Raw genomic sequence first — 16,438 nt, 5'->3', positions numbered from 1 at the left:
AGGCACAGGAGACCTGCGATTAGAGGCCCGATTTGAGGACTCGGAGGGCCTGAAAAGTCGGCCGGAGGTGGTATTTAGGGTCCCAGCCCCGTGGACCGGCAACTCCAGTGTTAGCCAAAGGGCTCTGCGCGCTGATCAGGAGGCCCCTGAGTCGATAAGGGCCTATACGTTGGTCGGCACCACCAGTAACGTGCAGCCGGCTCCGTGTCGGCATGGGTCTGAAGGCCTGTTTCCAAAGCAGGTTCAAACCCGGAGCCAGCGATTTACATTGGTTGGAGCCCAGGCCACTGTCAGGGCCCCACAGCGCCTGAAGGGGGCCTTGTGTTGGCGAGGGGCCATAAGTCTGCCAGAGGCAGTGTTCGAGGATGCCCGAAGAGCCTGGGGGCCACCAGGACTGACGATCTACGAACTGATCAGAGGACCTTAAGTACAAAGGGTAGATCGAAGTCTTATTCAGGGGCTCGGCCTGCGGAAACGGACCCTCAAATGACAGTTTGAGGGCCTTTTATCGATCGGGGACCCCCTGAGTCGATAGAGCCCTATATGTCGCTCAGACACCACGCTCAGGCGCCACCAGTATCGCACGGTCGGCTCCGTGTCGGTATGGGCCTGAGGGCCCACTTCCCAAGCAGCTTCAAAGCCGGGGCCAGCGATTTGCACTGATCGGGGCCCCTATATCTGTCAGGGACCTACAGTGCGTAACAGGAGGTCCTGTATTCGCAATTGGCCTCGAACCGACCAAGAGCAGTGTTCAATGAGGCCCGAAGAGGGGCCCAGGCGACCCACCGAAACCGACGATGGAGGGCCCAGTTGGAGGGCATAAGAGCCCTCAGGGTTGGCTGTAAGTCGCATAAAGAATCGCGGCCTGTAGGGTCGTGACCTGAAATATCAGTCAGATGGCCTCTTGCACCGTGTGAGGACCCCAGAGACAACGCGGGAGTTTAAGTCGGCCAGAGACCACCAACGCCGAACAGTTGGTTCCCTGTCAGTTTGAGCCCTGGGGGCCCATTTCCTAAGCAGGAGCAAGGCTAGGAGCCGCGATGTATATTGGTCTGGATCTATGAAGCAATGGCCGGGGCCCACAATGCCTGACAGGAGGTTATGCGTCGGCTAGTGGCTCCGGTTTTTAACGGACTTTGAGGAGTTCTGAAGTGGGGCCGAAGGGCCCCTCGAGACTAGCTCAGAAACTAGAGGGGTTCAGGCCTTGAGAGATGTAGGCCTGTGAACTCCACCAAATGATTTTCAAGATCGTTATTTCAGTTCAGAACCCCATCCAAATGCGGAACAATCGCTTTAACAGTTACAGCAGCACGGCAAATAGAGATTCTATAATTACTCTTTTAGCTCCACCACCAGATTCCAGCAGCGCTTCGTGCAGTGCTGTAAATATCAATTTGTTTTTATCATCAATCTTAAAATCGCACACGTGAAATATACGTTCAGACTGCATCCTAAATTCATGATGTGACGTCTTACAACATTCTAAGATGCTTCTGTCGGACACCTCGTTTTCGTCCGCCCGTTGGTCACGGCTTAGTGTTAGTCACGGCCGACGCTACGCGTAGCGTCCCGATTGGTGAAATATCAACACTATTTCATCGCCGCGTAGTCTAGATTGTGTAATTGTCATCAGCTGATATTTAGGGTCATGCGTTAATGTCAAATAACGTTATTTCACGTACTTGTCCGTTTTCGGGGCGAGGGTCGAGACGTTGGTGATGGTGTGACGCGTAATGGCGTGTTTAACCCTAAGTGCCTGTGGCTATTCGATGACTGGAAGCACGTTTGTTCAAAATCCATATCTCTGACGTCACGACTGTCATACTTTTCACAGGTAATCGGCTCATGATTGACCGAGTTGTCCGTGTCAGCGTATTAGCCACTAAACGTTTATGCAAACACAACAGTAGAACAGGTTGCCAAATGAGCCTCGTTCTGAGGTCATGGATGATTTGAGGCTTTTCCGCAACCTTGCCGACAGTACATATAGCTGACTTCCTGACAAGTACGTTGCCGTTCTTGGATATCGGTGCGATGCATGATTGACGAAGATGTGCGCGTCCTGCGTTTTTATCCCTTATTGTCTGGAGGCTGTACGGTGACCTTTAGAGGTCAGGTTGTCAAGGAGGTCAAGGTTACCTGACGTCACGACGAACAGCCGACCGTCTTCAGCTTCGGATTCCTTATGTTTTAACGAACATGTATCTGGGTATGAATGAAATGTTAACTATACGGTGATACAAAGCATGGTGGGTCAGATACATTATTCGATGTAATTATATCTTCAACATCATCGCGAATATTGCAGTAATACCGTATGACCCAACCGGCCATGTTTGTTGTTTCGTGTGATAGGCCCCGTCTTGCGCCTACGGACCGTGGCAGGCATACTCTAGGCATTTGTACAAAATCCACCGCAATACTGACGTTCAATTTACGTGGTTGTGGTAAAAAAGGGTAGGAACGAAGAGATAGACGGCACTGTTTTCCCTTATTCTCGGGAAAGTTCAGTGTAAGCCCTGCCACGGTGCAGGGAAAGAATTCAAGTGAAAGAGGGGACCCGCCACAGTTTCTCCCATGGTGTGGCGCTGATCGCGACTGCATGTGGCATAAGGCTTGGTTGATGCTGTAAACTATCAGTGCATGTAATACACACATCCACGGGCCACTCAGTTTCAAAAGCACGTTACATTCTCAAATGAGTTAACATTTATCAATCGAAAACCGAAGTAGAATGACACATGTCCAATACGCGGCTCACTGAGTACGATTTAAGCTTGTCGGCTCGCACTTCTGCTCAATTTATTATGTATTCGGACGCTTTATTTCAATATTTTTGAGAGACGGGTTAAACTTGCATGGATTGTTTTAGGTCCCAGATGGAAGATAGCCCAAATGCCTTGAGCCCACTGACCCCAAAACCTTGCGATAATTCGCATCCCCCCCCCCCCCCCCCCCCACCCTCTCCCAGATTAATGCGCCATTGGGAGACAGGCGCACAACAATTGAAGAACTGTGATAACAAGCCAAGAGAGGCTCAAAGGAAGAGACCATGCCTGACCATCACCAGCCAATGGTCGGGCGGGTTGTTAGCCATGGGTCTTAGCTTTTAGCTATAAGCTGAGCGAGCCTTGCGAGCTTATGAGTGTCACATAGAGATAAACCAGCACAGTTAAAATAAAACTTTTATGGAATCGAGCATATTTTTATTTCACGATAGGCGAGTGGCTCACTCTGCTACTATTTATTCATCATACAAGCGCATAACAGTACAACATCTTGAATAAAACGACATCGCTGCACCACTTAAGGCAAAACAGGCACAACCGAAATACAAGCAAAAAAGAACGAATAAACGAATAAACGCGAGTGCAATCCACAGCGGGCTACGACAACCACAGAGGCCGGGGCGGCAGTTCCATGCAGCCCAAGTTCTACCAGCCGCGCCACCCGCGCCAGTGGAACTCAGTAGAACTTGTGGATGGTGACCTTGTCGGCGCCCTCGCTCTCGCCCGGCGCGAAGTCCACCTTGATGCGCCGAAACAGCGGCTCGTCCGGCTTGTGGATGATGACGTCACGCGGCACCATGACGTGGCGCGAGCCCTTGCGCGTGAAGAAGGTCATGAGCAGGGAGGAGCAGTCGCCCGTCTCCTCGCTGTGCACCACCGTGATCTCGGTCGGGTAGTTGGTCTCGAGCGAGATGATCTCGTTGTCGGGCGAGTCGGCGCTGGTCTTGATGAGCGTCGTGCGGTGCACGGGACCCCTGAGCGCCGGCTCCTGGTCCTCGATGTGCACCTGTCCGGCGGCGGGCGTCGAGTCAGGCCAGCGGCGGTGTCAGCGCCAGGACGGCGGCGCACGGCACGGTACGGCAGGCCGGCCAGCTCTAGGCGGCTGGCCTTGGCCCGCGCGGGTCAACGGTCGTGACCAAGCCTCACGTGGTCAACAGCGGCTCCGGACCCCATTCGAGTGTGATCTGATTGCTCCACTTTAAATTCGAATGACCCAACAAATGACCTGATCATCCGAACTGTAGTCTTAATTCTTTGCGAACTACTCGACCAGCCCCCTGAACATTTAGGGAATGATTTGAACATCAGTGGCGTGGCCCAGGTCCACGCCTGTCCCGGTCTGGCCTGCCTGGCCCATGACAATAGCCTGCCCCGACCTTTGAACACCGATTGTGACCTGCCATCCCCACAATCACCCGCGACCTGTCCAGCCCCGCCCTGTCCCAGCCACTGCCCATCATTCTCCACGGCAACCCCCGCTAACCTCGACCCCTGGTATGACCCGCCCCGACCTCTGACCCCGGCATGCGCTGACCTGCGGCACGGTCGGCTCGGTGAGCGCGTTATCGCCCGAGAAGCGGGTGGGGCCCGGCTCCGGCTCTGGCGCCGGCGCCGGATCGTCCAGCATCTCCGCCTCGAGTCCGACCGCCGCGTCCGCACTGCCACCTAGCGGCGCCGGTGCAAACCGGTCGTCGTCGACGGCCGTCACCGAGCCCAGGCTGGTGTCGGCGGCCGGCGGCATTTGCAGCGAGATGGAGTCCGGCACGTCCACGTAGTCGATGGCCGTGACGTCCGCCTCCGATTCTGTTCGGAGCGGTGGGTAGACTGTTACTGGGACCACGGGATCACGGGTCGGTACCATCCACGACGGATGGCACCAACCATTAACCCTTTTGCAAGCAGATCGGAGGCACACAGGTCCAACTATCAGCAGCGAAAAGCAGGAGAACGGAGGCTTGAGTTGGTGAAGCACAAATGACAGTCACCCTACGCAGATCTCGCTCGATAAAACAAAATCACTGCTGGGCGAGAAAATTTATCTTCATCCAGGTGAGCGGCCCGGCTGGGATTAACCAAAGAACCATTCCATACATCGAAAACGGTCAAAAACCACAGCGCGGCCTCTCCACCCAGCAGCAGCAGCAGCAGCAGCAGCAGAAAACGACGTCCCCCCCCCCCCCCCCTCCTCCCGGCCGCCTCACCGGTGCGCTGTACGGCGGCCAGCGCGTCAGCACCTCCCACGGCCATGATGGCGGCCTTGCCGCGCGGCGCGAGCGTGGCACCCCGGCCGCGACTCAGCCGGAACATCTGCCGGCCGGGTAGCACGGTGACGGCCAGGGCGCCGGACGCCGGCGCCGGCGCCGCGCCGTCGCCGCCCGGCGGCCGCGGCCGGCGGCTCGACACGCGCCGAGGGCGCGGTGTCTTGCTCCTGCGGAGACAGGAGGGGGGTCAGACGCATGGGCTGGGGTCAGGGCACGGTGCTGATCGGGGATCGACACTGGGGAGGGAAGGGGGACAGAGGCCGGCCGGTCCAGTGAGACGCATAGTGACGGAATGTTGGAGGCCGGAAAACGACGCCTCGGGCGTGAGCGGACTGATGACGTGTCATGAACGTGCCAACTCATGTCAAGCCATAGGCGGGCTGGTGACGGACAAGCCAGATGTATAGAAACGACAGCTTAGACCGGTGGCACGACAACTTAGACCGGTGGTACAACAGCTTAGACCGGTGGCACGACAACTTAGACCGGTGGCATGACAGCTTAGACCGGTGGCACGACAACTTAGACCGGTGGTACGACAGCTTAGACCAGTAGCACGACAGCTTAGACCTGTGGTACGACAGCTTAGACCGGTGGCACACAAGCAGGGCCGTTCCTTGACGCAGACCACACACGAATCCGATTTTTACATGCTGATCTCGTGCGTATTCAGGTTGAATGGAAGCTTTGTTGGCAAGTTACAACCTCATTATCGGCGGTTCACTCTCCGTACCGTATTTTGTAGGTGTGGTCGATGGGCGTGTCCGTCTGGATGATGTCCTCCTCGCGGTTGTACAGGCCGGCCACGTAGGTGGCCAGCGCTCCGACAGTCTCGAACTGGCCGGCGTGCTTCTCACGCAGGTGCTGCTTGAACTGACGCGCGTAGTTGGTGCCGAACAGGGCGCCCTCCGGACAGAACTTGCACATGTAGACGCGCAGGCCCTGGTGCCGGCGCGTCGTGATCACGTGCTTGCGCAGGTTCTCCTGTGGCACCGGTTGAGGTAACAGATAACGCGGCACCCGGCCTCTTTCGGCAACGTGCGCTGCACCACACGACCCGAGCTTTGCACTCACACGTTCTGCGACAAACGAAGCGCCTTTAATCTCATCTCTCATTTCACAGCGTTCGTGCCATCGATACAAGAACCCAGCGCCGCAGCTCGGTCAGCGCACTCACGAAGTTGTTGGCCTTGTACTCGCAGAAGGGGCAGGGGTAGGGCCGGGCGCCCGTGTGGATGCGCAGGTGGCGCTTCAGGTGCGGTGGGAACCGCGTGGCGAACGAGCAGTGCGGACACTGGTACGGCTTCAGACCACTGTGCATGTTCACGTGGCTGGGGAGAGAACGGGCGGAGTCATGTGGCGCCCGCTCCAGCACGGGACCGGCTGCCGGTCGTCACGGACTACCGGCGGGGGGCGGGGCACCACACAGCTGAACAAGGCATGTCATGCAGAGAAGAGGCACAGAAGGGATGTTGCGGCACCGTGGCCAGCTCCGATCCAAGGTTACGTTACATTGTTAGGTGGATTCACGTTTGTGACGTTCGCAATAAACTTAGGGATTGTCTCATCGCTTGTTGGGCTAATCCCTAGGTCATTAAAAGAACCACGATTTCCCTTCATTTTCATGCTGAAAATGTTAGGTCTCATGGCCACCACCTCACTGTCAAAACACGGGCTCTGTTACTCCGTCCTTCACACACAACTAATCCATGGTTTCTAACCAAAGCGGCCGACTCCCCCACATCAGTCGAACTGCCTCATGTCCCCCTGCCCCACTCTAGTGGGCACTATCCAAGTCAACCACTCACGGCAGGGCGCAACGCCGCTCGTAAAGTTGAAAAGAGACGGATGAACCGGATTGTGATCCACTTTCTACTCTGTCACCAGTAGGACTAGCATAGCATTGCTCTACAGCTGGGACGTAGCAGCTGCTCCCAGTGGCAGATACAAGCTGGAGCAGCGCATTAAACCCCAGCAACACAACTGTTTGCCTCTTCTCCTCTCCCCTGCCCCAGCGGCGGTTAAGACGCGGCACCCGCCGCTGCCCCCCCCCCCCCCCTCCCACACACACGCCGCTTCCACCGCCACTGCACCCACGTGTCAAGCGTGACGGCCGTGCTGCACGAGAAGGCGCACTGGGTGCACCGGAAGCGACGGAAGTCGGGGTGTCGCACGGCGATGTGCCGGTTCATCAGGCTGGCGTGCGTGGCGGCGTAGTCGCACCCGTCGGCCGGGCACGTGCGCTGCTCGTCGCGGTGCACGCGCGTCACATGCATGCGCACCGAGTGCCTGCAACACGCGCCTCGGTTAGCGCCGACACGGCCCCGGCTGGCGGAGGAAACCACGGGTTTGTTGGGCGAAAACCCCAACGATCCATTATTTAATAGAAGCATTTGCAACAAGTGCCGCGAGCTCGGGGAGAGAGCGCCGTTAATCCCACTGAAGCGTACACTAAGCTCATACTTAGGTTATGCTGATACGCCGTAACGGCTGCACTGACGCGGAACCGGCATCCCGTGCAGGATGAGAGCGCTGTTGTCATTTCTTGGGCCGTGAGAACACTGAGTTGTATTTGACACAGTGCGTCTTTCTTGGCGATGCGTACCGCGAATGTTCCTTTGGGGCAAATCCCTGGCAGCCTGTCCCATGATGGTTAACGCCGTCCGACGGTCTTAACCAAGGTAACCCAAACGCGCCGCGGACCGGTTCAACTGCAATTCTTCTCATCCTCCATTCAGCGCAGCGCACAGACCAGCGATCCGCGTGAGTTAGAACACAGCATTCCTCGTCACTCAGAGCCCGGCCGCCCTCACCGCTGGTCGCAGAACACAGACCAGCGATCCCCGTGAGTTAGAACACAGCATTCCTCGTCACTCAGAGCCCAGCTGCTCTCATCGCTGGTCGCAGAACACAGACCAGCGATCCGCGTGAGTTAGAACACAGCATTCCTCGTCACTCAGAGCCTAGCCGCCCTCATCGCTGGTCGCAGAACACAGACCAGCGATCCCCGTGAGTTAGAACACAGCATTCCTCGTCACTCAGAGCCTAGCCGCCCTCATCGCTGGTCGCAGAACACAGACCAGCGATCCGCGTGAGTTAGAACACAGCATTCCTCGTCACTCAGAGCCCAGCTGCTCTCATCAGTCACAGCCCAGCAATCCTCGTCAGCCAGATCCCAGCCACCAACTCGTCAGCTCTATAACACGGCGCCAGCGGCGTCGGCGGCGACGCCTCACCCGTTGCTGAACTTGCGGCCGCACAGCTGACAGCTGACGTCCGGCTGGGTGGCGCGCTCCACCCCGCTGATGGTGGCGCGCGCCGCCGGCGACCGCTCGACCGGCGCCGGCGCCGGCCGCTGCCGCCGCCGATGAGACGTCACCTCGTGCCGGTCCCGCTCCGACTCCACATAGAAGTACCTGCCGCAGGGACGGCACGGCTCGGTGCGGTGCGGAGTGCTGGGCTGGGGCTCTGATGACGCTCGGGTCAAGATGTGTGGAACCGAACATCTAGAAACGGGGCTAGGCTAATTCAATACACGGCTGAATAGTTTTGAATCTGCTATTTTTCGGGACGTTATGCGTCTTCCGATGCCCTCAGATGCATGTGGCATGCACATGCCATGCACATTGCACGTGCATCTGTGTGCTATCAGGAGGCCGTGGGCGTGGGCCGTGATAATGTTCTGGATACGCAATTGATATCAAACATCAGTCGTATATTTGGCCCTCATGTGGACCACACCCCTTTTCAACCAATGCTCCAAACGCTCCTGAGAACATCCACAGCACACACATGTCTCGTGCACCACACCACAAGCTCCGCACGCCTCTGCACGACGAAAAGACCGATTGTGATAAAGAGCCGACAGATGATGCACGGATAGGCTCATTGGTCAGACGAGGCAGCGGCTTCTGAAGAGGCTTTCAAAAACTACGAAGGTTCCTTATGCTGCAGTCAGATCAAGCTGCGACGCTTAAATCCCCAATATCGCATGACACTGCTTGAAAGTTATCGGGTGAAATGATAGGAACAATGTCTCCTTGCTTTAGCAGGTCTATACCGTATTATAACAACAGACATGGTGTTCTCAATAGCTTGCAAGAAGCCACAGCATATCACAGCGCAAACATCACACGACCGGTGAAAACCAGGCAGCCCGTGCTTCAAATGTGGTCGCCAGTGCTGAAAAACTGAAAAACCTGACACCAATGTACGGTCACTGCCACTTGAGGGGGGGGGGGGGGGGTGCTTTCGCACGCCGAACTGGCGTTAATGATCCAATACCACTTAGATATAACTTCCCGGTGCGTTATCTGTATTCATATGATGAGGTCTGTCTAGTTTCGTGTCTATTCAATTCACAAACTAAACGATAATTTTGTTTAGGAGAAGAGGTCCTCTTAGACGTATCACAAAGGTGCGCACCCAGACACATGCATGAAGACGTTCCCCTTCGGAAGGAAATGCCACCGGAGCTGCCGGCAGAGCAGCCCGCGCTCCGTTCTCACCTGGAGCAGTACATGCAGTGAAAGGGCGCCTCTCCGGTGTGCTTCATCAGGTGCGACTTGAGCGACGCCTTGCGGAAGTAGAGGTCGCAGTGGGGGCAGAGGTAGCGCAGCGTCTTGGAGGGCCGCGCGCCGCCGGCCGCGCCGCCAGCCGCGCCGCCGCCCGCCGTCTTCTTGCGGCCCGTGTGCGGCGGGTGATGGGTGATCGACTCGTGAAATAGCACGTTCACCTGCCGCGGCGGAGCGGGCAAGAGCGGGATGTGACGCCAGAGCAGGAGACATCAGTCGACAGATGCTGAACCGGTTACCCGGACGACACCCGTCGACTTCATCACCATGTCAGGACTCGACTCATGACCGCGTGCACAAATACAATGTCTTCATTGCGAGGTGCTCACATCGAAGCCCGGAAGCCTAGCACTCCCCAGTCGGTGGCAGCACTAAAGGGCATTTCAAAGTTGGGAAAGTGAGAATCTTCTCCTAGTGCGCATTCCTTGTGGACCCAGCTGTGTGCTGAAGCTATCGTTTATGACAAGTTGTCACTTCTGCGCTGTTTAGACAATTCACATTAGGATGCAGGCCCAGACCACAAATGTGGTTCGACTTCAGAGCCTGACACGTGACGGATGCAAAGGGTCCGCTCCACAGCCAATCAGAATGTCAATGAGGATCAAGCCGCATTCCTCGAATAAAGGTCTACACGTGGAGAACGGCCGAGAGGTATCAGGAGTCACCCTGTCCAGTTTACGACATTTCGGACGCCGCTACACATTTCATTACCGGTTCCAAGCGCGCTATAAATTATAACTTGATGAAGACAGCCAGTGATATGAGATGGAGCACGGACAGGCGTCATAAGACATTTCTTCATGACTGCTGTACATGCACTCCTCTGCAATGAATAAGCACATTCGTTTCCTAAATTTAGGAACATTTATCACATATCGATATCTTTTCCTGCGGAGCTTTGAACGAATGCAATACTGCACGCAGTTACAGCTCTTACCACCAACCAGATGTAAAAATAACATCCCATTATTTAGTGAACACCCTATCCAGGAACCTGGCCTGCCCTCACGGCAGCTGTCATCAGCTAGCATCCCACCCCACTCCCCCGCCAGCCCTGCAGAGACCCTCGCCACGTCACGCCGTCCGCCGCCACCCACCTTGAGGTTGTTCCTGAAGCCGCACAGGCGGCACTGGAGCTGGCCGAGGCGCGTATTGCCGCCGTACTGACACAGGCTGCTGCGGAAGTGGCGCTCCACGTCACGTGGCGTCGTCAGCTGCTTCCCGCACGTGTTGCACGAGCGGAGCGGCGCGTGGCTGGCACGGTGCTCGGCCTGCCGGCCGGCCGGCACCACCGTGTCGCACTTGGAGCACAGGTGCAGCGCGCCGGCCGCGGCGCCGGCGTGCCGCAGCACGTGCTGGCGCGCGGCGAAGAGCAGCGGGAACGCGGCGCCGCACTCGCCGCACTTGTACGCCACCCCCGAGACGATGGCGACGCGCCCCGCCCAGCGCCGGTGCACCTCCGAGTCGAAGTGCTCCGGGCCCGAGACGGTCGTGGCGCAGAGCGAGCAGCGTTTGTCGCAGCGGCGCAGCCAGTGGCCCTGCGCGGCCGTGTGGCGCTGCAGGTCGGCCAGCTGGTTGCAGGAGAAGCGGCACGGGTGGCAGCGGTACGGCGCGAACGTCTGTGCCGACATCATGCCCTCCAGCGTCAGAGCCAGCAGCTGCGCGGCGTCCGGCTGCTTGGCCGCTGCCTGGGCGGCGCGGTGCGCGGCCACGTGCGGCCGGGAGAAGATGTGCGCGGCGGTGCTCGCCTCCTCCACCGGGCCGCAGAGGGGACACTCTGGCGGCACAGCCTCCTCCGCGTCGTGCTCCTCCGCGCCAGCCGGCCGCGCGCGTCTCGCCGCCGGCGCCCGCGCCTCCACGTTCAGCATCTCCTCCACGGCGCCGAATTCGTCGAAGCCCTCGCCGTCTGGCCCGGGCTCGACAAGACGGGCCGCCCGCGCCGCGCGCACCCACGTCGGTACCTGCAGGCCAGCCTTGCGCTTGTCGAGCTTGCGCGCGGCGCGGCTGCTGGTCGGCTGTAGCGCCGACCGGTGCGCCAGGTCCACGTGCTCGTTGTATGAGGTGCGCGATTTGAAGTCGAGGTCGCAGACTTCGCAGCGGCAGCCGAGCGTGACCCTGGGCGGGCGGGCACCGGGTGAAGCAGCGGGCACTGGACTGGAGGCCGTAGTGGAGGGGGCGCAGGACACAGAAGAAACGAGAGGTGCGGAGGAGGCGGCCGGGGGGACGGCGGAGGAGGTCACGGGTCCGGCACCGGAGGTCACAAACTGAGAGCCCGGCACGCTGGAAACACTACCAGGAGGACGGCGGATGATGCGGATCGTGCGCTTAGGGGATGGGGGGCTGGGTGCGGCGCTGCTGGAATTCGAGGCGGTGGTCTCGGTGTTCCTGACAGGCGGACCGCGAACAAAAATCGTGGAGCTTGCTGGGGAGGCGGGACGGTTATTTTTCGATGTCGATGCCTTGGAGTAGGTGGCGAGAGCCGTGCGATCTGCAGGAGGGGACTTACTGACACCCGTTTTGTGGTTTCGAAGAAGCAATATGACGGATTTCGAGCCAGTTGCCGACGCAAGCTTACTTGAGGCAGCCGACTTCGAAAGACATTTAGAGACGGTGTTCCGGCTGGTGGAGGCCGCGGTGGAGGGCGTCGGCGTAAGCACACGGGGCTTGCTCTCGGCGGGAGGCCCAGTGTACAGGTTGGAGGGCCTGGAGCTGGCAGTGGAAGGACCAGGAACAGAGTGAGTGAGCTTGGAGTAGCTGGAGACGGCGGAGCTGCCGCGCGAGGCCGCTGGCTTGGAGCCCCCGGGCGTGGCGCCGTGATCTTGAGCGCGTAACCGGCAGTCCTCAACGGACGAGCCACCGGCAGCGGCGGATGACTTCGCATCTCCAGGAGCGGAACTCAGGTTTGCGGACGGCGCGTTACAATCCACGAGAGCGCAGCCGCGCTTCGCGGAGGGCAAGCTGCGCTTATCGGGAGGAGACTTCCGCTTCGCAGAGGATGAGCTGCACTCGCCGCCGGAGGAGTGGCGGCTGGCGGCAGCTGATCCGGACCCGGTGGGGGCTGACCCGTCCGCGGCAGTAGTTGATTTGGGGCCAGCGATAGCTGATCCGGACTCGGCAGCAGTTGTTCTGGGGCCAGCAATAGCTGTCCCGGACACGGCCGCGCTTGACCCGGACCCAGCGGCAGTTGATTTGGAGCCGGCAGTAGCTGACCCGGACTTGGCGGCAGTTGATCCGGAGCCAGCGGTAGCTGACCCGGATCCGGCCGCAACTGGCCCAGACTCGGCGGCAGTTGATCCGGAGCCAGCGGTAGCTGACCCGGATCCGGCCGCAGCTGACCCGGACTCGGCGGCAGTTGATCCGGAGCCAGCGGCAGCTGACCCGGACCCGGTCACGGTTGAACCAGACCCGGCGGCAGTTGATCTGGAGCCGGCACACTCACCCGCCTCCCGGTGCGCCACGTACGTCTTGAGACCGCAGATGGTTTGGGAGCAGGCCAGACACCGGTGCAGATCGGCAGCGTCGCCTGTCGAGACACACAGTGAGATGGCAGCCAATGCAGGAACGCCACACTTCAAAGGTGGGAACGGGAGAGAACGCACGTGGACCGGCCAAATAATATGGGAAAGCGGCGAAGTGTCAGGCAGGCGGCGTGTTATTCCACAGCCGTGTGTTGTATCGGAGCGAATAAAGGACTGGTTACCTGTTCACACTGGCGCTCTTTTAACGCGCGTCGGACACTTAAAAAAGCTGACGTCATGAGAAAAAAGGTGACGTGTTAAACATACCCAGCGATGCCCAAATTGGGATCCGAAATGGCTTGCTCACAGCATTGTTGATCATGCCTGGAGTCGCAATGTACGCTTAAATTACCTTTACTAATGGTCAGATAAATGAACGGCTACAATTGATACACCACCGCTGATGGTCTACAACTGAAACGGAATTGAGCTTCGTGCCAGACGTTAAAAGGTGCGACCAATATTTCGTATGGACTTCATTCCATTGAAAGAGTGTCTGCCATGACCGCACAGAAGATCAGGGAAAAAGGCAAACTCTATGTGTAAGGGCGATGAATGGCGAAATATAGCCGTGTCCGACCTCACAAAGCTGAGTTTGGCTTTTCCGCGTTCTGGAGGTGAGGAAGGGTGTACGTCCTTGAATTATTTAATTCGCGCGTGCATACCTGCCTTTGGATGCAGGTATTAAGGCATATTTACCCCAGTCCCACGTTTGTCACGAAAGAGCAAACACTCACCACCAGTATATGGTATGACATCTCAATGACGTCATATAGGGAGCTGTTGCTGCATTCATGGGGACCGCCACAAGGGCATGACGATATTTGGCTTTACGCCTTCGGTATTAAACGTAGGGAAACAGCCTCCAAAATAACGATTTCCACCTATTTGTTACTTTCCGCAGAGACCCAGACTGTAGCGCAGGGACTCATCTCCTTCGGCTACAACCGACGCTACAACCGACCTCCCCGACGCAGCCTGTTGGGGTGTGTTAAGGTACGTACGAAGGGAGGGCTCCGGGACGACTGAACTAGGGACGACTGAACTAGTGACAACTGACCCACAACAACTGAGCCAGGACGACTAAATCAGTGACAACTGGCTCAATGACAGCTAGCTCGGTGCCAGCTGAGCCAGGACCAGCTGAGCGAGGGACAGCTGACCCAGGGACAGCCGAGCCAGAGACAGCTGAGCCCGGGAAGGCTGAGCCAGGGGCAGCTGAGCCAGGGCAGTTGAGCCAGGGCAGCTGAGTCAGGGGCAGCTGAGCCAGGGCAGCTGAGCCAGGGACAGCCGAGCCAGGATAACTGGACCGGTGGCAAATTACCCAGGACATTTGAGCCAACATTACATCAGTGCATTCCTGCTGAGCTAAGCATACACCAGGAGGCAGGTTAGATTACTGGATAACCGACGTTATAGAGTACGCATTGCCTATATTGGCTGTTGTCCATCAGCCATAACGCCTATACATAACGTCCATGTTTGCTCTATAACGTCGTTTAACCAGCATCTCCCGGTTTATTGAAGGAGCCTCCTGGTATATGAAAGTCATTAAAGGTCCGAGGTCATTGAGCTCAGCATAAGCACACCGAACTCATAATGCACAAAAACGAGGAGCCGAAGGTCTTACTGGCTTATTTGAATTGAAAAATTAAGGCAACTGAACCAGGGACGTGCTTTGGCTCACTTTTTATGGCCAAAAGGTACCGCACTGAAAGTGGCGCGAAACAGAGCTTGGCATAGCCTTTACCAATTCATGCCCTTACGAATGACCCTTTGCCATCCGGCCAAAGGACGCGCTGGACGAGTGACAACGATGCTGACGATACCGCACAACACCAACAACACTATATCGGACATAGTGCGGCGAGCTGAGGACAAACAAGCCGCTCGAGACTTCGATTTGGGGGTGGCCTGGTGGAGGCAAGGGATGATGCGTTGACTACGCTACTGCCGAAGCCTTCAAACGAAAGGCAACGCCAGAAGATGCAGAATAGAGAACGACCTTACCCAGCACTGGTTCACAACCTCACGCCCGATAGTAAAAATATGGCACACTTATGCCTCCATTAGGGCCTGCCATAAGTTGCGTGGCGATACTGGAGTGATGGATGCCAGATACGGAGCTACTACGGCTCGGCTGCCCCTGGTTCATATGTCAATGGGTTGCCCGTCGTGATTCAGCTATCCTTATTCATTTTCCCCGGCTTATTTGTCAATGGGTATGTTATACTGGTTCAGATATCCCAGTTCAGCTGTCACTGTTCATTTGTCTCTGGTTTGTTTGGTTTGGTCTGGGTCAGAGAGAGTTTCGGTCCCTCGTAACCATTTCAGGGCTGTGGGATCAAGGGAGGCGGACCGCTGTGAGGGAAACACACATGCACCTGAGAGTTCTTATCCGGGACTCAGCTCAAACAGGGACTCCCCTGTGGGGAGGAGGGGTAGGGCGTGCTCGGTGCTCGGACGGAGCCTTAGCCAGGGAGCACTTATACCCGCTCAAGACTGGTGCATGCAGTTGGCCCCGGATACGCGCGGTGCAGCGAGAATGCAGGATGAAACGTGAACGAGAAAAGAGGGAAGAAATACAGATGGTCCCTGATTCAGTTGTCACTGGCCCAGATGCACTGGTTCATAGTGAGTTGCCACTGGTCCAGCTGACTGGCTCAGCTGAGTCAGCTGTCTGGCTGCCCGGAGGAAGGAAACACAGGCACCGATTTGTTTGATGATGGAGTGGCTGAGCAGGGGCCCAACAACCTAATCTCCCCTTCAATGCTATCCCAAAAGAGTGCAAAAACAGCCCTGGTGGGCAAAGGATCGGATACAACGGCCTGGTACGGCTGTGTTCGTTTGGTAATGTGCACCATCTAGCGGTACAACTAGAACTAGAGCTTACTACGCCCAGACGCGGCATGGCCGGATAACGCAGAAATGAGTGCCGACATAACACGTTTAACACATTTCTGTGGCTAGAGGGGAGACATGCTAAACGCGGCTTGTTCGCCTTCCCCAAAGTTCACATTTCGCAGTCATCTTTGCCACACTACACCACAGACATGGCGCCGAAACGCAGAACCATCGAACTACGGCTACGACGGGCGCCATCTTTGCTAGGTATCACAAAACTCCGATTATAAGGCAAATTCCAACAGGATTAAGAAAACAGAACGATGGGAAACACACATGCATATGCTATGTACACACGACTCACCCATTTTCGACGACAGAGTCCCTACGTCAGCGAAAAAGAGCAAAAAATCACGATCAAAATCGACCGTACCACAGCTCGCTGATCCACA

The 16,438-nt window shown here is 57.2% G+C and overlaps 2 protein-coding genes across 2 annotated transcripts; both read right to left on the bottom strand.

Moving 5' to 3' along the window:
- Positions 1–3,202: 3,202 nt before the first annotated feature.
- On the bottom strand, positions 3,203–4,477 carry LOC119096931 (uncharacterized). Its single transcript, XM_037219938.1, has 2 exons — positions 4,324–4,477; positions 3,203–3,795 (listed from the first exon to the last, which is right to left on the bottom strand). The coding sequence occupies exons 1-2, from the start codon at positions 4,414–4,416 to the stop codon at positions 3,466–3,468; spliced, it is 423 nt and encodes a 140-aa protein (XP_037075833.1). The 5' UTR covers positions 4,417–4,477; the 3' UTR covers positions 3,203–3,465.
- A 606-nt stretch (positions 4,478–5,083) lies between these two features.
- On the bottom strand, positions 5,084–16,425 carry LOC119097172 (uncharacterized). Its single transcript, XM_037220230.1, has 9 exons — positions 16,351–16,425; positions 10,981–13,147; positions 10,722–10,800; positions 9,559–9,785; positions 8,416–8,466; positions 7,148–7,339; positions 6,228–6,381; positions 5,784–6,034; positions 5,084–5,096 (listed from the first exon to the last, which is right to left on the bottom strand). Exons 1-9 carry the CDS (start codon positions 16,352–16,354, stop codon positions 5,084–5,086), a joined length of 3,138 nt encoding a protein of 1,045 aa, XP_037076125.1. The 5' UTR covers positions 16,355–16,425.
- Between the last annotated feature and the right edge of the window lie 13 nt (positions 16,426–16,438).

The sequence above is a fragment of the Pollicipes pollicipes genome, unplaced genomic scaffold (genome assembly GCF_011947565.3).
Source record: "Pollicipes pollicipes isolate AB1234 unplaced genomic scaffold, Ppol_2.1 Scaffold_4295;HRSCAF=5057_pilon_pilon_pilon, whole genome shotgun sequence".
Taxonomy (NCBI): domain Eukaryota; kingdom Metazoa; phylum Arthropoda; class Thecostraca; order Pollicipedomorpha; family Pollicipedidae; genus Pollicipes; species Pollicipes pollicipes.
The sequence above is the reverse complement of the archived record's forward strand: the minus strand, read 5'-3'. Positions and strand labels throughout refer to the sequence as shown.

Bases quoted from the DNA above. Each gene is read 5' to 3' on its own strand.
- LOC119096931 (XM_037219938.1), bottom strand. From the start codon at position 4,416: ATGCTGGACGATCCGGCGCCGGCGCCAGAGCCGGAGCCGGGCCCCACC. The intron at 3,796-4,323 runs GTCAGCGCATGC...GCCGCCGGACAG, and splicing joins CCGAGCCGACCGTGCCGCAG to GTGCACATCGAGGACCAGGA.
- LOC119097172 (XM_037220230.1), bottom strand. The intron at 10,801-10,980 runs GCACGTGCTGCG...CCACTTCCGCAG, and splicing joins CTGCTCTTCGCCGCGCGCCA to CAGCCTGTGTCAGTACGGCG. The intron at 6,035-6,227 runs GTGAGTGCGCTG...CCGGTGCCACAG, and splicing joins AGTACAAGGCCAACAACTTC to GAGAACCTGCGCAAGCACGT.